Here is a 22,511-nt window from a genome sequence, read left to right as displayed (position 1 = left end):
CATGAGGGGTAGTTTCTATGGCACCCATTCCACAGGGGCAAAACCTTAAGTTAAACGGAATCCCTTTATATCTACCATCCCTGACAGCCGTCGGAAGGGAGTTTAGGTGGGCAAGAATAAATGGATGTCTAAATTTAGGGATAAGAATAATATCTAAATATGCTGCCGGTTTGGAATTAAAAAGTTGTTTCCCAAAATATATACCACTCCTTAGACAGGCTGTATCCACTTGTAATTCTGTATCAGCAATACGCTGCTTAATAACCTGCCAGGCCTGATCATGTCCTAATCTAAGAATTTCCTCATGGGAGAACCCAAATTGAAGAAGTTTATTTTTAACCATGATCTTCCACTTATGATTAAAATTATCAATCATTACCAAGGAAGCCAGGCTTACACTGGCAAAAACCAGTTTTAACCAAAACTTTATAATACAGGTCCAATAACCCACCGATTGATTAAGTGCCGTTAGTCGGTGTCGAGTCGAATAGATAGATTCTCTCCAGGATGATCTGTCTTCAACTTGGCCTTTAAGGTCTCTCAGTGGTGCATTCATTGCTGTCGCTCTCAAAATGAGGGATGCCACGGGTGCATCAACCAATGGCCAACTGGGTGCTGATGTCAAGTTGTAGAATCTTTTAGGTAGTGTACCAATACCCTTAGATGATGTGGGGGTTCCCACTCTTCCTGAACATCTCCGAAGTGGGGGGGAGGGGAAGAACAACAGATTGAGCACGTGATGAGGCAGCCAGGAAGACCTCTGAAGCCAAGAGTTTGGTGGCGTTAGATCCCGTCTCTGGGTTAGTTTGTAATGTTTTACATGCTTTTGCCAACAAAATCTCAAAGTCCTCATGCTTAAACAGTTTGGGAGAAGGGCTAGCTGACCCATGATTAGCATTTGATGACCATTCCCCTTCTTCCTTGTTAGGTGTGAGATTGTGCGATTCTGAGGTGGAGGACTCAGAGTGCATCCTGGTTCAGGGCACCTGAGTAGGAGAAATCATGCTGACAGTCTGCCTAGGTGAATTGTCTGGAAGAGCCGCCGGTGCTGCCTGCTGTACTGTGATGAGCAGGACATTAGCCTGTATATCTCTCAAATGTGTACACCGCCCCAAACTTTCGTTATCAAAGGTTGTATCAAGGTTAGCGGGCCCCCTGCATTACCCACCCCCCGCCAGTGGCAAGACAGATAAAGAATGTACTCATATGGGTCTGAGTGGACAGATAGGGGGCAGCCATGCTGGAGAGTCCTCAAGTTGAGGCTATAAAGCTACCTGGTTGTTCCTGGCAGGCAGCCTATATGCAGGGGGGCAGCAAATCTGCCTTCTGCATCATGATGGGGGCCTACTCCTGTTGCACCCCCTCCAACCCTTAGCATGACCACGGGGCTCAGGCGAGTGCCTGCATTCACTCTCAGAGGACCTGGATGGTCTGTGCCTCCTCCGTCTGGCTGGCACATGTGGATGAAACATTCACAAGATGAGACTGGGCAGCGGGCTGGGCTAGAAAGCACTGAGAATGGTGAGCTCTCTCCATTCTCCCTTCAAGCTCTGGGCCATGGCTGAGGCAGGGGAGCTTCTGGGCCTGGGTTGGCAGGCTGTGCTGGCTGGGGAGGATTTGTATCAGGTGCCACCGGTGCAGCCAGGAGGCTGGGGGGGGCTGCGGGTCTGGTAACTGAGGTGCAACTGGTGGAAGTAATGGTACCGCCCCAGCCCTGTGGACCTCAGCCATGACTTATTCTCTAATCCAGTTAGAGAGGTCCTGGGGTAAATGGTCTCCGTACAGGGATGGCAATGTTCAAGATGGGGCCAGGCACGCCTTGCTCTAAGTCCTGCAGCGGGAGGGTCGGGGGCAGAGGGGAGCACAGGACCACCAGCATACTCACTATTATGTCCTGTGTAGAGGTGGCGGAGTGGCAGGAGCGCTGGCATCTGTTCCCCGTGGGATTGGGGCTGCAGCCTGCCCTCATTTGGCACCAGCAAGGGCTCTACCTCAATCGGTAGCCAGGGCTCATGGGTAGTGGGAGAAGCCCGGTCCACAATGAGCGGCTCTGCGTGCTCCAGCTCCCAGTGCATCAGCACCTGAACAGTGATCGGGGAGGTTCTTCAAGGTGGTGAGGAGTCCTTCTCTGGTGAAGTTTGTGCCTCTGTTATAGCCAGGCTCTCCTGGATGAGGAGTCTGTGCAGGAGGGATAGAAATGCCTCTGCGTGCATCGGGGCTACTCCTGGGAGGCGGTATGGCGTGTCCTTGTGCGGGCTGTTTGGTTACGGTCCCTTCTGCACATTCGTCCCCTCATGGCCATGGGTTCAGAGTCCTCCAAGAGAGAGGGCATAGGTGTTGCCCATTGCATGGTCTCAGAGGAAGTACAGTGGGGGGAAGCGGTAGTAGGAAAAACACAGAACAGTCAGACCTCGCCAGCCACGGTTTTGAATATCTGCAACTGGTAAATTGTGACCAGTCTCGCCAACCGCAACCCAAATATCCACGGTTTGATGAGATTTTTAGTTATTGGGGGGTCCCCCTTAATTTTGGGGGGATTCAGAGGGGTTCAAAGGTCCAATCCGCTCATTCCTCTTGCTGACCCTCCCAACTCCTTGTGGAATGTGCCAGTATGTGCTCAGGTGAGCACAAACGTAGAGATTCATACATTAACAAGAATACAGGCATATATCCATTTCACAATTGTTGATGCTGACACCTGGCTTCCCATAGATGCTGGTAGAAAACTGACAAATAGAGCCTCTGTACACCTAAAACCCTCTGTGCATTTTAAATACATTTTAAGACATCTTCTAACATCCAACTTGTGCCATGCCTTTTCTTTTGTGTGCACCGGATTAGGGCAAAATGATGGCAAGAGAACGTCCTGTGAATGGTGAAACGAGGAAGACACCTTAGGTCTGAAGAAGGGGTGTGGTATCAGTCGCACAGCGTCAGCTGAGAATATGCAGAGATTCCTGTGGGTGGACAAGGCATGCAGCTCTGAGATTTTGAGCCCAGAAGTCACTGCTATTAAAAAGGCCATTTTGAATGAAAGGATTTGCAAGGGAATGGCATGAATGGGTTCAAACTAAATTCTTGCAGTGCTCTGAGGACTGTATGCAAGTCCCAAGACAGAAACCTATGTATTACCATAGGAGATAGAAGCGTTGCTCCTCTTAGGGTGAGGATGGTTGTGTATTTCCTCCTTAGTGATCCCCAAGATTAAGCCTACTAGGGATGCTGCTTGGCGTTTCAATGTATTAGCCTTGAGTCCTTTGTCCAAGCTCTCCTGGAGGAAGGCTAGAAGGTGTTTCATGTTCACTGTGCCATGAGGAACCGAGTGTCTAGCCAACTAATGAAGGAAGGCCCTCCATGTGCACTGGTAAATTAGATGAAAATTTAGGGAGGTGTACAAATTTGATCAATTAAACAAACAAACAAACAAACAAATAAAATAAATCAAATGCGCTTAGTAGAGTCCCTTGTAGAAACTAACATGGTAGCCAAGACCCTACCTGTATATCCGTGCTGTCTTAACATTCTCCACTCAGTTTCCAGGAAGCTATCTGTAACCAGCCTGGATCGTGATGCTCTACTGGTCTCTGATGACTGGAGATACTGGTAGAAACCATGGTTCTTGTGTGGCCATGTAAAAGAGTTTCGCAAACTACAGGTTACTCACCTGTAACGTTGGTTCTTCTAGTGGTCATCTGTACTTCTACAAAATTAGCTATGAGCCAGCACAGAGACCACGTCGGAATCTAACAAGCTCGATTTCTCCTGCTTTTGGCGGTAACCCCTCCTCCAGCTGCTATATGCGGCTGCGCCACTCCTCATCCCCTCAGTCACAGAGTCAAGCTTCAGTGAACCCTGCGGGGAGGACGGGAGGGTGTGTAGAAGTACAGATGACCACTAGAAGAACCAAAGTTACAGGTGAGTAACCTGTAGTTCTTTAACGTGGTCTCTGTCTTCTACACAAATGGGCGCATAACAAGCAAGGACCCAAGGAGGCAGGAAAACATAGTCAATAGGTAAACAACCAGGAAAATCTTTATTTCAAGACAGGCATATCAACCGAAAATGGACTGCAGGACACTCCTGCCAAATACAGCACCATTACGTGCTCTAACATCAATAGCATAATGTTGAATAAATGAATGAGGCGAAGCCCAAGTAGCTGTGCAGCATATAGTGTCCAACGGGACTGCCCAATCAAAGGCCATAGAAGCCGCCATAGACCTCACAGAGTGAGCCTTTATAGTAGAAGGCAACTGCTTATGTGCCAATTGATAACACAACTCAATAGTGGAGACTATCCACCTGGTCATGGACTGGGCCAATACCTGAAGTCCCTTTCTAGGCCCATCATACAGGACAAACAAGGGGAGACACTTCCTCCATTCAGCAGATCTCTACACATAAAAGGAAACAGCCCTAAGCACATCCAAACAGTGTAACTGCCTCTCCGCATCCAATGAAGGATTTGGAAAGAACACAGGCAAAGTGAGTGGGGACGAACGATGAAACATGGACAGCACCTTAGTCAGGAACTTGACATCCATCCTGAGCACAACCTTGTCCTTATGGAACTGCAGGTACGGTTGGTCAGCCCGCAGGGCCCACAACTCACTAACCTTCCTGGCGGAGGTAACTGTCACCAAAAAGGTGACCTTCCAAGTCAATAGACGAGGGTCAATAGAAGCCAAAGGCTCGAAGGGCGGCCTGAGAAGAACGGCCAGAACAACAGACAGATCTCAGGCCGGGGCCATAACAGGGTCATTGGGGTATAAGTGTGTCAAACCCTTAAGGAAACATTTAACCACCGGCTCTCTGAACCAAGAGGCCCGGTCCGAGAGAGAACATGCCACAACGGCAGCCAAATATACTTTAACAGAAGCAAGCTTCAACCCAGACTCTTTAAGGGAGAGAAGATAATTACAAATGTCCTGAATGGACAGATTGTTCACATCAAACCCCTGCAGGTCTGCAAATGACCTAAACCGTGTCCACTTGTGGTCATAGGACTTCCTTGTAGATGGCTTCCTAGCTACCACCAACACTTTTTGCAGTCTCAAGGGGAAGGCAGGAGGACCCTCCATGCAGTTAGGTGGAGGGATGGAATATCCGGGTGTAACACCCTCCCCCGTTCTGTGACAACAGGTCCATCTGAACAGGGAGATGCCTCCAGTCGAGCGCCAGGTGCACCAGAGCCAGAAACCGGGGTCTCCTGGGACACCACGGGGCAATCAGGATAGCCCAGGCCCGATCCACTCTCAACTTGTTCAGGACCTTGGGAATGAGAGGGAATGGACAAACATATACAGGAGTGGGCCTGTCCAGGACTGAACGAAAGTATCCCCCATAAACCCCTCGCCCAAGCCCCCCCTGGAGCAATACAGAGGACACTGAGTATTGTTCTGCAAGGCAAATATGTCCAGAGCCAGAACACCCCAGTCTGCAAAGATGTCCCTCAAAACCCCCTGATGCAGCATCCACTTGTGGGAGACCACACTCTCTCTGCTCAGAGCGTCGGCCTGCACATTCAGGGCACCCTGAATATGCACTGCCTGTGGTGACACCCCGTTGTCCAGGCACGAATACCACAGCTCTAGGGACAGTCCCAAAAGACTCCTTGAAGAGGTACCGCCCTGGCGATTCAGGTAGGCTTTCGCCAATGTGTTGTCGGTCTGGACCAGAACCGACCTCAAGGATAAAATTGTAAAGCACATAGAAGAACAGGCTCTGCTGGGAGTGAACCAGCATGGCTTCCGCAAAGGTAAATCTTGTCTCACCAACCTTTTGGACTTCTTTGAGAGTGTCAACAAGTATGTGGATAAAGGTTATCCAGTTGACATAGTCTACCTGGACTTCCAAAAAGCTTTTGACAAAGTTCCTTTTCAAAGACTCCTGAGGAAACTTAGCGGTCATGGGATAAGGGGACAAGTACATGTGTGGATTGCTAACTGGTTGAAAGACAGGAAACAGAGGGTAGGTATAAATGGAGAGTTTTCACAATGGAGGGAAGTAAGAAGTAGGGTCCACCAGGGATCTGTACTGGGACCGGTGCTTTATAGTTTATTCATAAATGATCTAGAAGCAGGAGTAAGCAGCGAGGTGGCCAAATCAGTACCAGTTGCAGGGGAGTAACAGAAGGAGAGAGGGCATGCCCTCAACTCCTGCCTGTGGCTTCCAGTGGCATCTGGTGGGCCACTGTGTGAAACAGTATGCTGGACTATTTGGGCCTTGGGCCTGATCCAGCAGAGCTGTTTTTATGTTCTTATGACCTCCACTGCAACAGGGGCAGAAACCCTTTGAGCACATTGAAAATCGCCAACAGCTCCAAGTAATTGATGTGATGGTTCTACTCCTCTGGATGATTATGATTATACCGGGCATTGTAGGCCTGGTAGTTGGCCACCCTGGAATGTAAGGCAGCAGCAGAATAAAATCTTCTCCCCAAGGAGTCCAACTTTTTGCCTTCTTTATCACTCGGGGCAGATTGGCCATGTCCCAGATACCATTGCAGAGAAACCTCCACCACAATAGAGTTAGGGACCAGGTGACTCTTCAAAAAGGCTGTGTCTCTTGAAACAGAACCCTATAACAATTTTCAAGGTGCGGATTAGGCTGGGAAAGCGTGTTAGGTCTTTTCCAATGTGCTGTCACCATCTACAACAGTGCTGGGTTAAACGGCAAAGCCGGTGGGACCTTGGCATCAGAGTCAATCAGGCTAAACAGCGGGTGCAATTCACTCTCTTGAGGGTTACCCAAGTTCACCCCCAAAGCGGAAGGCATACGAGTCACATAGGCTGTATAGAGTTTCAGGTCTTCCGAGGGGGACACCAGCTTTGAATCCGAGTGAATAGTGAGGGGCGACGATCCCAAGGAAGCATCCTCTGAGTCCGAGGAACTATCCTCACTGCCCAATTCAGGCTGTAAGGGAAGGGACAGCTCCTAGGTCGCAGGAGCTGAGCCCGGGGGAGAACTAGGCTCCAAAACCAGCACCAACTCGTGGTACTCTGTTGACGCGGGTAAAGCCAGCGCTGCACAATCCGATCGATCCCAAGGGAAACAATGTGGAAAGCGGGAACGTGGGTGAGCCACCGAGTGCAAGGGAGGGGCCTTCTCCGGTCTAGGAAGCGAGGGTTGACCTTAAGCTCAGTCCTCCAAACAGCGTGCTTAAGGTTTGAGTTGGGTGTTCTGAAGATAGAGGTCTGGGCCTGGTTGTCTATTTTGGCCTCTTGGCTCAAAGTCAGATCCTGCCCCGCCGCCCAAGGATGGATTTCTCTTATCTTGGCTGATGTATTCCAGCCCACTTGGGCCCAGGCTATTCAGGACAAAATTGTGTCCTTGGGTCTGTCTATGGACTACCTGGTCCTGTTAAGTCACGACCAGGCTAGGCAGATCCTGAAACAAAGACTCTTGGACTTTGAAATCCAACAAGAATTCTCCCGAATCCCTGATTGTACTAAAAGGAGGCTGGGTTTGAGCAGTTCTAGTTGGGGCCCTGCTGCTTATTTGAATGCCTTGAGCATGACGTGCTACCAGAGGTCCTTTTTCAGAGCAAGACATGATATGTTACCTTCAGCGGTGCTCTCGGGGAGGTTTCTGGGGATTCCTAGGGAGAAGAGATTATGCCCATGTAGTATGGGGGAAGTCGAATCCACCCAACATGTTTTGTTGCACTGTCCATTATATAGAGATTTAAGATATTCCTTATTAACTCCTCTTCTGACACCCTTCCCAGGTTGCTAAGGAGATTTTTTTGTTTCCTATCTTCTTGCGGATAGAACTTTTGATGTCACCTTTAAGGTGGCCAAATTCTGTTTTATTGCAGTATTGTTACGGCAGCGAGCTTGTCTCTGATTAATTTTAAAATTTTACTGATTATTTATTTGTGGATATTTATCTACATATTTACATATTTCCTTTTCCCAACTGTATCCTTCTGTGTTATGAGATGTTTTGTTTATGTTATATTATGCTGACCTTGGGTCGCAAATAAAGAACTTTGTACTTTGAACAGCATGGTCCATATTGCGGCCTGGCGTAGCCTGCATGATAAAATATGCTATCTGAATGATACCGGTCATATGAACCATAGTCCGGAGGCCACGAGTTATACGCATACTCCGTGGTCATCAAAGGGGAACGATTGTCCAGAGTTTGGTACCGATCCCAGTACCCACAGGAAGCATCCTGATGGTCAGGCAAGGGGCGATCCTCTTGGTATCGATGCAGAGGGGATCGGTGACGCGGAAGCCACGAAGAGCGTTCATAAAATCTAGGGGGGGAATACACACCCTCTTCCAAAGAATCATCATCCCGATCCCCTGCTGCTGCCACATCGAAGATTTCTGGCGGTTCAGGGGAAACCAGCCTCTCTTGCTGGATGGCTTTAGCCTTCTTACAGGCCAAACCTGAGGAAGTCGGAGCGCTCGACACTTTCTTCTTTGGAGGAGGAGGCTGCTCCAGGCCTTCCAACGAGATCTTGGTCGCCTTAGACCGCTTCTTCTTAGCCTTTGGTTGTAGTTCCAATGAGGGTGAAGGACAAGAAGTCACTTGTGGCTGATAGGAGGGGAGCTCTTCCGAGCGCACCCTGTCCTCCAACACCGAAGCCACTTGTAACACTGCCGGTCCTGGTATCGGGATTGAAGATTCGATTTCTCCAGTGTGGACAGCCAGTCGGTCCGCCGATACCAAGGCGGCCATTCCGAGAGACCTTTTTAGCTGTAAGGCTCCCGAAGGCTGCCAAATCCCAAAGGGCCACGCACAAGCGAGAGGCCCTATTACGTCGAGCCTGCTTAGTAAACTTCTGGCAATGCGAGCAGGTTTCGACTACGTGGGACTCCCCTAAGCATAGGAAGCACTCTCAGTGCGTATCGGGGGAGGGGAACTTAGCTCCACAAGTAACACACTTCTTAAAGTTTTCCGTGCCCGGCATGCACGCCGAAGGCCAGCCAGCCACCACACTCTGTCCCAGCTGGGAATGGAACTCAAGGGAAGAACCGAAGAAATAAAACACAATGCACAGAAAAAAACGCCACTGCACGAAAGAAAATAAACTTAAAGAATGAAGAAACAGCAGAAAAAACAACCAGGATAGGCTTAATCCAACAGATTGTGGAGCTGAAAGACTCACAGTGTTCGCTGAAGCGCAAAGAAAGACTGAGGGGATGAGGAGTGGCGCAGCCGTATATAGCAGCTGTGGGCAGGGTTACCGTCAAAAGCAGGAGAAATCGAGCTTGTTAGATTCCGACGTGGTCTCTGCGCAGGCGCATAGCCCATTTGTGTAGAAGACAGAGACCACGTCGAAGAACCATGGTCTCCTGGGCCAGTATGGGGCTACCAGGATTACCTGGGCTCTGAGTATTCAAACTCTGCAGAGAAAGCATGTGAGAAGTGGAGCTGGCAGGAAAGCATACAGAAGGCCCGGTGGCCAATCCATCAATAAAGCGTCCACTGCCTCTGCTTGTGGACATGGAAAATGAGTGAAGAACATGGGAAGTTGAGTATTGAGAGCTGATTCAAACAGGTCAACCTGTGGACTCCCAAAGCACTCTGTGATCCTTCTGAATACCCAGGAGTTGAGAGTCCACTCCCATGGTAACAGCTGCTCTTCACTCAGCCAGTCCACAATTGAACTGAGATCTCTCTGGACATAGTGAGCCATGATTGAAGCCAGGTTGCTTTCTGCCCAACTCATAATCAATACTGCCTCCAACTGTAGTGATCACAACCTGGTTCTGCCTTGTCTGTTTATGTTGGCTTTCGCAGTCGTGTTGTCGCTCCTGATCAACACGTGTTTGTGGCAAATTAAACTCTGGAATGACAACAATGCCAAGTGAATGGCCCTCAGTTCTAAACATTTTATGCTGTAAAGTGACATCATCCTGGACCATCATTCCTGCGCCAATCTGCGTTGACAATGTGCCCCCCACCCCATCTTGCTGGCATCTGTTGTTATTAAGACCTGGAGTGGGTCAAGGAACTGATTCCCCTTCTGCAGGTGGTAATCTATCATCCAACACTGTAGTGATTGTAAGACCTGTGGGGGTACATATACTGTGAAGTTGGCGTTCCATGCAATAGGCCTCTGAAATGGAAGCAGGAACCACTGGAGGTCTCAGGTGATACCTGGCCATGGTACGGAATCCAGAGATGCCACCATTAGTCCTAGAAGACGGGCTAAGTCTAGTAGCCTGGCCTGCCCAGTTGACATGACTGTTGTCACCGCCTGCTGTAGGGTTTGCATCCACTTCCATGGAAGAAACAACCTGTCTCTCTGAGTATCTATTTGGACACCCAGGTGTGATAATCGATAAGACAGTTCTAAGTGACTTTCCCCCACATTTATAAGGAACCCGTGTTGTTCCACTGTCTGCAGGGTTATATGTAGGTCCTTTGAGGCTGCCAGTATTGACGGAGACTTCAAAAGGAGATCATCTAAATACGCGGAGATGCATATGCCCTGCAGTCTCAGGTGTGCGATTACTGGCACCAGCACCTTTGTGAATACATGTGGGGTCAATGAGAGCCCAAACGGAAGGGTCCTGTATTGATAATGAATTCCTCTGTACTTGAATCGTAGCAAGTGTCGACTTTTGGGATGTATTGGCACATGCAAATATGCTTCCTTAAAACTGTTGATGTTAGCAGGTCTGGGTGTTGCAGAGCCTCTGTTATGGGCAAAGATTCCATGTGAAAAGGTACATTGGTACTCACCGTGAAGGTGTCTTCTGGCTGGTGTAGAAGAGGTCACCCAAGCTTGTCCTTGGTGTCTAGAGCATCAGTCTTGTGGGTTGGCGAGTTACCCAATGACCCTCCCACTAATCAGTCTAAGATGTGGCATAAGCTACTTCGTCTGCAGAGGGCGGCTGCCTTTTCAGCGGATGCTACTCTGGACAGTGTTCAGTTCTCGGCACGTGCGGTCAGTGCAGGTGTCCTGGCAAGACGCAACATATGGCTAAAATTTTGGAAGTTGATAATACGTCTAGGGCTAAATTAGCTGCTGTTCCCTATGCTGGGGGGAAAGCTAATTGGGAATGAGGCCCTGAAAGAGGTCCTCATTGAAACTAAGGATAACCGCAGGGCTCTGCCATCAGCTCCTAGGAAGAAGGACAAGAGTTTTAATCATAGACCGATGCAAACCTTCAGGGCATTTAGACCTCAGTTTGTCAGAGGGAGCCTTTTAGGCCTTTTTGATCGCAGTGGAACAGATCCAGAGGCCAAGGCAGGCAAGGGTGCACTCAGCAGAACCATCAGTCTCTCGGAAACCAGCAGCGGGGCCCCCAAGCAGCAGTTCTGACTCCCACTCAGGCAAAGTGGGGGTCTGCCATTTGGACTGTTTTGGAAAGAATCCATCGACAGGTGGGTTCTTTCCATTAGCCTACACGGGTACGAAGTGGAGCTGGCCAGCCCCCCAGGAAACAGATTCCTCCTTACCCCTAGATCTGGGAAACCGGAAAAGCACAAGGGGTTGTCCATGGCCATTCAGTATCTGGTGGCTATAGGGGCCATAGAGGAGGTCCCACCTCTTCAGAGAGGCAAAGGCATCTATTCTGTGATTTTACGGTGCCAAAAAAGGACGGATCGGCCAGGGCAGTTCTCAACCTACGCCCAGTCAACCGTTTTGTGATAAAAAGGAGGTTCAGGATGGAAACCCTTTGTACCATCTCAGAGGCATTGTAGATGGGGGACTACATGACTTCAATAGATCTCCAGGAGGCGTATTTACACATCCCCATTCATCCACGCAGTCGACATATACTCCACTTCTGCTACATGGGGAGGCATTATCAGTACAGAGCCCTTCCTTTTGGTCTCTCATCAGCCACCCAAGTTTTTATGAAGGTTCTAGTCTGCTAGTGGCCACTTTATGCACTGAGGGGGTCCACCTGTATTGTTACCTCGACAACTTGCTCAAGAAGGGGCAGTTCAGTCGGCTCTGTCCAGAACAATGTCTGTGTTACGTGCGCATGGGTTTCTGATAAATGTGGGCAAGAGTCACCTGATGCCCACACAGAGCCTTCGTCATTTGGGCATGGTAATGGACACCTCAGTAGGCAAACTGTTTCTGCCACAGGATCGGATGGAGGTCTTAACGTCACTGGCTCGTGTGATTGCTTCGAGACTGTGGGCCAGCCTTCTCAATCTAGCAAGTTTGTTGGGTCTCATGGTGACGGCTATGGACTCGGTGCCTTGGGCGAGGTTTTCATCTACGCCAGTTACAGTGGGGTTTCCTCCTTTACCAGCACAGGATTGCCCTCAAACGTGACAAGAACATTCCTCTCTAGGTGTCTCTTCGCGAGTCGATTCGTTGGACGGCCCGGGGAACCTAGACAAGGGCAAGCTGTTCATAGAACCCGAGAGAGTGATGGTCACGACGGACACCAGTCTATCGGGCTGGGGGGCTCACTGTTGGAACAGTTCTGCCCAGGGGCTTTGGTCGGTGGTAGAGTTGCTCCATAGCATAAACTGGCTCGAGCTGTGGGCTGTCTTTCTGGCCCTAAGAGCCTTCACGCCCTTGGTGAAGGGAAGGAATATCTTAATGTGTACAGAACAACTTAATATCCATTCTGGACCATCATGTAAACAGAATTTCCAATGTTCGGGCAGATTGGCTAAGACGGCAGGAGATCCAGCCGGCAGAATGGGGCCTGCACCCTCAAGTATTTAGGTGGCTGACAGAGCAGCTGGGGTGTCCCCAGATAGACTTGTTTGCATATCCTCAGAATGCCAAGATTCAGAGGTTTTACTCACGTTGCCCGATGTTGGGGGCAGAGGAGACGGATACGCTATCGGTGCCATGGCGTCCGTGTCTGCTGAATGCATTTCCTCCAGTGCCGCTGCTCTCCCGTTGCCTCAGGAAGCTGCGGGGTTTCCGGGCATCCCTGATATTGATTGCGTCTTTTTGGCCCAGAGGGCCTTGGTTTTCTGAGATCGTCGACTTGACCGTAGGTCATCCACTCAGTTTGCCAGACCATCCAGTTCTGCTGTGTCAAGGTCCGATTTACCATCCTTGCATCTAGAAAGTGTTCAGCCAACAAGATTTACCAATCGACTTGGCGTAGTTTTCTGCGCTGGACAGCAAAGCTCTCCCTGCAGCTGGACAAGTTCAGGTCGAGGGGATTACTAGGTTTTTCTTCAGGATGGCCTTGCGCTTGGTCTGAAACCCAACACGCTTAAACACCAGGCGGCGTGCTTGATCCAGATGTTGTTTCCTCATCAGCGTTTGTTCAGGCGTGGCACCCTCTTCTACGCAAGTTCTTGAGGGGGGCAGCTTTGTTGTCTCCTCTGGTCTGCCATTGTTTTCCGTCATGGGATTTGCATATTGTGTTGTGGGGTCTGCAGTTTCCGCCATTTGAACCACTTTGATCTGTATCATTGCAGATGCTGTCCTGGAAGGTGGCCTTTTTAGTAGCTGTAACATCAGCCAGGAGGGTTTCTGAATCGCAGGCTCTGTCAGTTCAGAGTAATTTGTGTAATTTCTCTAAGGACTCTGTGAGACTTATCCCGGATCCTTCGTTTATCCCTAAGGTAAAGTCTCAGTTTAATCGTGAGGCGGTCATTTAATTACCTTCTTTTTGTCCGGATGCTCGTCACCCTGCAGAGAAGGAGTGCAACCGGACGCAGGCTTTTCGTAAGTCAGATGCTCTTTTTGTGGCCTTTAAGGCTTCTAAGATGGGATGCAAGGTCTCTTCAGCCATTATTGCTCGATGGGTTCATTCATGCATTACGATGTTGTATGAAGCCCAGAAACTTTCGGTGCCTGGTCAGATTACGGCACACTCAACTACATCGGCAGCCACTTCCACTGTGTTATCTTCACCGGTGTCCCATGAAGAGATTTGCAAGGCGGCTACTTGGTCGTTGCCTTTTACATTTTCAAGGCATTACAAGTTGGATGAACATGAAGCTGCCAGAGCAGCATTTGGTCGGAGGGTCCTGCAACAGGTCCTTCCGGGTCAGTAGCTCCAGCTTGGGTATTTTCCCTCCCGTGGTTGGTGCTGTGGTATGTCCCAAGCTTGGGTGACCTCCTACACCAGCCGAGAAAGGTACATTGGTACTCACCGTGAAGGTGTCTTCTGGCTGGTGTAGAAGAGGTCACCCAAGGCCCGCCCGGGTTGTGTTAGGCTGGAGCTGATGATCTGGTTGTAGGGGGACAGTTTTTCTGTCTTTCTCCGCATTATTGTTTGTATATTGTTGTATATTCTCTGTTGTGTTCTGTGGTTTTCATTCCGTAGCTTGAGCTGTTTTAAGCACTGAGGAGATCCGCCCACATGCACTGGGTTAAGGATCTTCAAGTATGACTACTTCCTGCCTTTTGGAGCATGTGGGGGGGATGTAATTCCATGTGAAATCTGCGTTTTACAACCCAATGGTTCAGAAACTTCGAGTCCAGCTCCGCCCTGAGGGACTTGTCTTTTCGTGGGACTGTAAATAGTATTGAGCAAATTCCCTCGCCCTGCTGGGATGAGGGAACCAACTCTATCGCCCCTATGCTCAACAAATGTTGGGTTGCTTCTAGTAGCCCTAGATGTTTCAGAGGCCACCATGAGCGAGGCACAGGTAGGAATCTGTTGGGGGGGGAACTGCTATTAGTTCTATTTTGTAACCTGTCATAACTGTATTCAATACCCATTGGTCTGTGGTTGTAGATTCCCAGGATTGTGCGTAAGCTGAAAGACAACCCCCTTCCCCCCAGTCCTACCAGAGGCAAGTCATTGTTGTTTTTGAGCTTTGGGTTGGTTGGAAAAGTTTTGGCGGTTCTGACTGGATGTTCTTGCCCCTTGTCTGTTCCATTGAGGGCGTTGAGATCTGAAATCTCTGTCCCTCCCTCGAAAGGAGGGCTGGAATGACCAAAAGGGTTGAAATTGATATTGGAAGTGACGCAAGTTTTAGGTGGTATAGAAATATTTTAAATAAGTAAGTAAGTAAGTGTCGGTGGTGTGGAGCTGGTGGAAAAGCCATAGTCTTAAGTTTTTCCTTTGACTCTACTAAGATCTCCTTGAGGGCCTCCTCCCCAAACAGTTTCACCTCATCAAATGGAACAGCAGCCAGATTAGCCCTTGAAGCTGCATCAACAGGCCAGTATTTCAGCCAAAGATTATGCCTTCCTACTACCATAGCCGTAGAGGCGTGCAAGGAAAATCGTATGGCATCTAATGTGGTGTCTGACACGAATGCCTGAGCCTTTTGTGTCTTTATCAGTTGATGTCTAAGACTGTATATGTCAAGTGGAGGATCCTGAATTAAATCATCCAGTCACACTACAGAGGTGCGAGACAGCATGGATGCCACTGCTGAGGCCCGAACAGATAGGGAAAATGCCTCATTTGTCCATCTAAATGAAGCCTCTATACGTTTGTCATTTTGGGCCGATTCTCCACCCTTGGGGAACAATGAGCCACTTAGTAAGGCCATGACAGGAGCATCCATGGGAGGGACTGTAAACATATCTGCAGCCTCTTGCTGGAAAGAGGCTAATATTTATTAGCTACTGCTATGGATCTCCTATTAGAAGCTGCTAAAAGCCATTCCTCCTTAACCGTGTCTGCATATAGTTCAGGCAGAGGTAATTCGAGCGCCTTTCCCTTTTGCTTGGGGAAAACTAGAGTCCCCTTTGAGGTGGGATCAGTTCCTGTAGGGGCTATTTTTATTTTATTTTATTTATAAAAACATTTTTATACCGCCCAAAACCCACATCTCTGGGCAGTCTACAACAGAACAAAAACAAAGTAAAATATTCATTAAGACAAAAATGTGGGGGGGACACACATTACAACAATTTAAACATTTGTAAATAATATTTTAAAACGGCATTAAAACCATTCAGCTATTGGCTGAAATCCCAATGTGTTAACAGCCCTGCGCACAAGAGGTGCAAAAGCTTCCTGTGCAAATAAATGTTGAGACAGTGTAGAGGCAGGATTTTCTTGGTCATCTGACCATTCCTCCTCCTCCTTGTCCAGAGGATCCCTCCCTGGGTCCCCAGCAGGGTCCTCTATAAGTAGAGCAGGCACGTTCTGATCTAAAACATCTATATCATTTTGTACTGGTGGAAAGCCACTGCCCCCCCCCCCCAGCCTAGCTGCAACAGCTACTTGAGTGCCTCTATTGGAAGTAGCAGGAACTGGCACGCTAGGTGTAGGGCTGGAGAATCTCCTCCAGAGTCCTCTGAGGAATGAACCGCCCTCTGAGTATTGCCATTCTCCCTGGGTATAAACGTCCTGGTAAGCCTTGACCCCTTAATGTGCTTGTCTTTTTCTTTGCCTTTTGAGGGGAACAGGCCCCTGAGTCAGTAGACAAAGAAGTGGAAGAAACCGCTCCGCCCCTTTTCTTTCCCCGTTTGGATTTATGTCCCACTCCCTTCAGCGATACAGCTAAAGTGTCCCTTATCCATTTTGCCACACAGGGGGACTCTCCTGTGGCAAGTCAATTAACGGGGCTGAGGAAGGACCTGTGGAGGGGGCTGCCTGTGAGGCTGCGCTAAGGAAGGAGCTCACCACTGATGAATTTGCGCTTTCTCTCTGTCCGGTCTACGAAGCTGTCCTCCGAGATCCGCCTCCTGCTCCCTGGTGGTCCATGGGCAGTAAATTGGAAGTTGGGGAGGTGTGGCCCTGACTGGCACAGGTTCCCAACCTTTCCACAGAAACTCCATGACCGTTAGTGCTCTGAACGGTCGGGACGTTCAACTGCCCAGACGTGCTCGGCAGCTGTGGGAATGAGGCTGCAGCCTGGCCCATACTGTCTGGCTCCTCGTTTCCCTGGCGTGCTGAGCGGAGGTCGGAGTGTCAGTCTCCATTTTGCTCTGAGCGTGCCGCGAAGCCGTTAATGGCAGCGCCACGGGAGGAGAGGATCTCGCCACTCATGTTGAGAGCGGGAACCCTGTTCTGTTTGCTCCCCATGGGGGTAGGATGTGCCTAATAGTCTGGCACCATTCCATAGGCACACTGACAACTGAAGTAGGAAAAACAGAAGGAAAGTGTGGGGTTTTTTAAATGGAGGTTAAAGATAGGACAATGAAAGAGGAACAAAATAGTCAAACGATAGATTTCCAAGATATAGTTAACATGAGAGCTGTTAAAGATGTCTGCCTAGGAACGCAGCAGGACTAAAAGAACTGGGTGAGTTATCCTGTCTGGACTCTTGAGGCTTAGCAACATTTTCAATTAGTCCTGCCTGGGAGCACATGGGAAGGATAACCCCACTCAGAGATGGCCTCGGCTCCAGGCAGTAGAAAAAGGTGCGCCTATTCACAGAGGCCCTGCAGCCAGAGGTACACCTAGGTAATTCTGGAGCCTGAACCTAGAGGCCCCCCTCTCCTGCAAATTAAGCATCATCATGCTCGGCCGAGTGACCACACCACCTGGGACAGTCTAAAGAGGATTTGGGAGCCTCCTGGAGTCGTGGAGGCCCTGGACTTCGGCCCGGAAGTCCAGGGGTAAGAGCACCTCTGCCTGCAGCCCAATCTCCTTTCCTAGGAAGAAGCTTTTGGGACAGCGCTGGCACTGAAGCACCCACACCCAGCCACTGTTTGAGACAAGAGAGGAAACCAGGGCGGTTTTCACACAGCAGGCTTTACAGCAAGTTCGAAGTTGCCCCCCAAAACTGAGACTGGATTTTTTCCCCCCTGGGTATAAATTGAGCTAAACTCTAACACACAATGAAAAACCTGAGTCGTGTGTGAAGTGCTCCCCAATAGCTTGCAGGGACTTGCAGGGGTCAATCTGGCTGACATGTGAACGTACCACCTCCATTCCGGAGGAGATGCAAGCTAAAAGCCCTGTGTGGGAAACAACCAGGTGGAAGGCTGAGAAGCCCAAACTTTGGACACAGAGCGTGAGCAAGACAAAGAGGCCGCCTTCTTCTTACCCACAAGGATGCAGATGGGGTCACGGGTAAACTTGCGCCGGACGAGGATCTCAGGGAGGTGGCGGAAGACAGAGATGCTGCTGATCAGGTGGAGGCTAATATCGTTGACCATGTTGGCCAGCTGGGCAAGCGTTGGAGAAAACTCCACCTAGGAGAGCAGGAGGTGCTGGGTCAGGACTGGAGGAAGGGGCAGCAGCTCAGGGGAGCTGCCAGCACCACACATGCCCCCCAAAACACCGGCCCTTCTGAGGGTAAAGGTAAGGCCTGAGCAGAAGTGAAACCCCAGGTGGCTTTCAAACCAAAAACTGACACATTAAGCGCCTAGAAATGCTAATTGTACCACACCTAGAGTAATGCCATTCCAAAAGATGACGGAGCGCTATTTCCACACACACCCACTTCTGGCCCCAGTTCTTTTCAGCCTGGTATTGGAATTCTGGATTTTGGCATTCTAGTTGCGGATGTTGATTTCCGCCTGTGATTCTGGTAAGGTACATAGCCTCAGCAGCCTTGCATAGCTCACTTACCACTACTACTACTACACTTTCAAATATTTATATACCACTTTTCAACAAAAGTTCCAAAGTGTTTACATAAAGAATTTTATTTATTTATTTATTCATTCATTCATTCAGGCTCCCTGTCCCCCAAAGGCTCACAAGCTAAAAAAGAAACATAAGAGATGCTGTACTGGGGATGGATCAGGCCAGTTGCTCTCCCCCTGCTCAATAAAGAGAAACACTACTTGAAAAAACGGTGCCTCTTTGCCCAGTTTGCAGGGTTAACTAGATCAGATCCAGGAGTAGCTTGTCCTAACGAGCCGGGGGTGGGGGTAGGGGCGCAAAGGAGGCGCAGCTGCCTCTGCTTCCTGGCAGCAGCTCGGGTTGTTTCTTTCTTTCGTGCTACCTGCAGGCTGGCCACTTGTCACGTAGAGTTGCACAGCTCTATCCAACAAATGGCCAGCCTGCAGAGTGCATCTCTCAGGCAGGGCAGGAGAGAGAGGAGCCACTCGAGCTGCCTCCGCCCCCCACCCCCAGCTCATCAGGACAAGCTGCTACTGGCCAGACCGTTGATCCATCTGGCCCAGTATTGTCTGACGGTCCTAGCAGTGGCTCTTTGGGGTCTCAGGCCAAGATCTTCCCCAACCCGACTCCTCCTTGAGATGCCGGGGACTGAACTGGGGCCTTCTGCATGCAAAGCAGGCACTCTACCACTGAGCCAGGGCCAAGTGGCAATGGAGGGGAGTTGCCAAGAGGCTTACCGAAGGGGTCTGGGCTGGGTAGTTGTCCTGCAGGATCACCTTCACCCGGAAGAGAGGGTTGGGGCTGGTCTTGCCATCCCCATTGATCGCCTTGGAAAGCTCCATCAGGGACCACTTGATGTTCAGCCGCAGGGCCTCCTCCATCATCCTGTCCATCTTGATGGTGTAGTTGAACCAGTGCTGTTGAACCTGGGCAGGGAGGGTGGAGAGGAGAAGGAAGGCTGCAGGATACGGCTCACGTCAGGAAAGCTCTGACAAAATCCAAACCAGGAAGCCACACAGCAAGTTATGAGAGTTGCCAGAAAAAGCACCTAGCAAAACATCATGTCGGCAATGCAGATAGAGCTTGGTTTCCTTTCCACTTGAAACGACAGGGTCTGGATTATCCCCAGTGATGCTAAATGGTGTCCATGCCCAGATTAGCAACAAGGATACCATTATAACCCAGTGGCCTACCAAAAACCACTGAAATGTCACCCCACCAGAGCTACCAGGAAAGCAACAGCACCACCTGTTTACAACTGGAGGAATAAACACATGGGGCACTTCAGTTCCCTTCAGAATCATTAGGTTACTTCTAATGGATGCTGAACTAAGTTGGGCATAGGGACAAGCCCATTGGGAAGATGCTGCTACCTTGGGGCCTCCTCACCTCTGGTCCATCATGCTTGAAGACTTCATATGTCTGCCTCATGATGGCAATGCAGTCGTCATGCAGGCTGACCAGCTTCTTCTGCACCAAGGCCCGGTGCTCCTTCTGGTCCTCCTCAAACTCCAGGTCATTATACACCCTCTTGCCAGTGATGCGGACCAGCAGAGCTTCACTCATCTGCTGGGCCCGGCGGGCAATGGCCAAGGTGGCTGCTTTGTATTCATTCACAATGTTCTGCACCTGAAGGAACGTGCACGAGGAGGAGAAATCAGAGCAGAGAAAACATGGGGGGAGCCACCACATTCCCCACTGACAGGCCAGCCTCTCTGCTTGCAAAAGGGACCCGGAGGCATCAGGCTGAAAGGAATCTCAGGGGAGACGCCTGCAGCTGGGAGGGAGACGGGGGCAACCCCAAGTCACATGGCCACAGGCAGGAGGGGATGCTGCCTGCCCCGTCAGAGAAAGGGGAGATTTTGAAGCTGTACTCCTCCAAGGGGAGCAGGCAACCCCTGACTCAGGCAAGGGAAGATACCTCAAGAGTGCTCTGAACACTTGAGGACTCCCAGAGGCATGCGACCCCACTGTCCTGAAGGGCACGAGGCAGGCAGGGAAGCTAGATCTGCCAGCAGGCCATGGAGTACACTGCAGCCCTTTAGTCACACAGGCAATGCAAGGCCCTCAATTCTAGCTGCTTCTCAGTGACCACAGCATGTCTGGGGGCCTGGGGACTCAGGGTGGAAGTGCAAGTCAGACTTTCGGCCATCAAGCTCAATAGTGTCTGCTCTGGCTGGCAGCGACCCTCCAGGTAAAGGTAGGGTTGCTGCCAGGGACTGAACCTGGGACCTTCTTTGTGCAAAGCAAGGGCTCTTCCATTGGGGTCCAGCCCTTCCCCATCACAGAAAGAAGCCTGACCTTACTGGCGTGCAGTCGGCACTCTGAGATGAAGGCCGCGCTCGCCCCTTTGAGGGACCAGTGGAGTTTCTTGAGGCCGGGTTGGATCTTCCTGTCCAGGTAGCGGATGCGCTCCCTGAAGAGGCCCCTCTCCTCTGGGGACAGCATACCGATGATCCTGGGTGGGAGAGAGGGTGGAGCACCGGGCAAAAAGGCATGAGGCTCAGCCCAAGAACCAACTCATTCTTCCCCCACTAAGCCAGGTCCCGCCTTAAATGTTGCCGCCAACAGGCATTCTGCAAAGTTGGCTCATCTGGATGCATCTGATTGTTATCAGTCATTCTGATTGCAGTTTCTGGAGAGGGGCTTTGCACAGATCCCCAAGGACAGCTGTCCAACAAGGACGGATCATGGCAACCCCTTTGCACCTCTGAGCCACTCTTCTGGACTCCTAGTCTTCTGACATGGCAACCTTCATTCCCCCACCCACCTTTAAGGATTGTTTACATGATTATACTTGGGGTAGGACCACCCTAGCTTGGGAGCTGTGTGCGCTCCCGTTTTGTGATTGTGTGTGAGGGAAAGAGCAAAGTTGGAGGGGAAGGAAGTGGTCGTCTGTGGGAGAGGAGCTGGGTCTGATGGCAATCCCTTGGATATGACAGCTGGGTAGGACAGCACCCTCTGACCCAGCTCCTCTCCCCCCCGATGATCGCTCCCCACCAAACACCGCCAACCGTGCTTTCCCTCTTGCACACAGTCACAGAACGGGAGTGCACACAGCTCCCAAACTAGGGTGGGACACTTATCCTACCCTAATTATTCATGTGAACTGCCTTACCCTCTTCATTTCCCCACCTTTGCAGCCCAAGTTTAGGGTGAACCAGATTCCGAGTCTGTCTTGTCCAATTACAGAACAAGGAGCTGGTCTTCATTCTGGATTAATTCACTTGGGGGGTGCAAGGGGGTGACACTTAGAATGCCTTTGTGCCTGAATGGCGATCAGAATACATGCCAAATGCCCAGGACAGCTCCAATTCCCTGAGCTAACCAGGGGGTTTGGTGCAGACTGAATGCTGCCGATTTCTCTCCCGCGGCACCAGCTTGGCCTCCAATTAATTCCCAAGTGGAAAAATGCCAGCACAAAAGAAATGCTTACACTTGTGTCATGATAAAAATACAGCTGCCAAGACAAAGCTCGTTTCAAACAACACTTTCTCTGCAGAGAAACGCCTCCGTGTCACACTTGGGGGAAAAAAAACACCACACACACGCGCGGTGGCAAAGCAAGACAGCCTGCCACCCGCCACCCCCCTCCCCGCTCAAACAACACCTTCAGAAATCTTAGTCAGGAAGCAAATTGCTCGTTTGAGCTCCTTCCGTGCAGGTGACATCCTGCTTCCCGATGTACCCACCACCCATCCCTGGGGCCTGCTGGAGTCGGGCTGTGGCTGGGCCAAGGTGGGGCACCCCCAGTGGCCATGGGAGTGGAGGGAGCACAGTGCAAGCACGGCTGCAACTCCAGCTGGCTGTGCTTCGGCCCACAAGAAGCCAGACAGGAAGGAGGAGGCTCCTTCTCCCTTCTCCTTTGACGGACAGTCTCCAGCAGTGGGATGTGCCCCTCCTGGGAAAACCAGGGCAGGCAACATCAGTTCTCCGCTGCCCAGTAGGGCAGGATGCTGGAGAGGGAGCTCCACCCAGGGCAGCCAGCAGTCAAGTGCCAGCTCCTTCCATCCTGCACCAGCAGCCCACCAATTGCGCTGCAAACCTGGCAGGCTGTGCTCTGACAGCGCCACCTAGGCTGCAGTACCAGCCTGCCTGGGCAGCCAGTCAGCTGACTCCCAAGGGCCA

At 50.5% G+C, this 22,511-nt stretch overlaps 1 protein-coding gene across 6 annotated transcripts in view; it reads right to left on the bottom strand.

Moving 5' to 3' along the window:
• DNAH2 (dynein axonemal heavy chain 2) overlaps positions 1-22,511 on the bottom strand; it is a 158,803-nt gene that overhangs the window by 91,140 nt on the left and 45,152 nt on the right. For all 6 annotated transcript variants that reach the window (XM_053259994.1, XM_053259991.1, XM_053259993.1 and 3 more), the window contains exons 16-19: positions 20,685-20,841; positions 19,773-20,012; positions 19,121-19,309; positions 17,860-18,007 (exon numbers count right to left, since the gene is read on the bottom strand). In XM_053259994.1, coding sequence (XP_053115969.1) covers positions 17,860-18,007; positions 19,121-19,309; positions 19,773-20,012; positions 20,685-20,841 — 734 coding nt within the window. The remainder of the gene's footprint in view (positions 1-17,859; positions 18,008-19,120; positions 19,310-19,772; positions 20,013-20,684; positions 20,842-22,511) is intronic.

Source organism: Hemicordylus capensis, chromosome 6, assembly GCF_027244095.1.
Source record: "Hemicordylus capensis ecotype Gifberg chromosome 6, rHemCap1.1.pri, whole genome shotgun sequence".
In the NCBI taxonomy this organism is placed as follows: domain Eukaryota; kingdom Metazoa; phylum Chordata; class Lepidosauria; order Squamata; family Cordylidae; genus Hemicordylus; species Hemicordylus capensis.
Note: the sequence above shows the minus strand (reverse complement) of the source record. Positions and strands in the feature narration are given on the sequence as shown.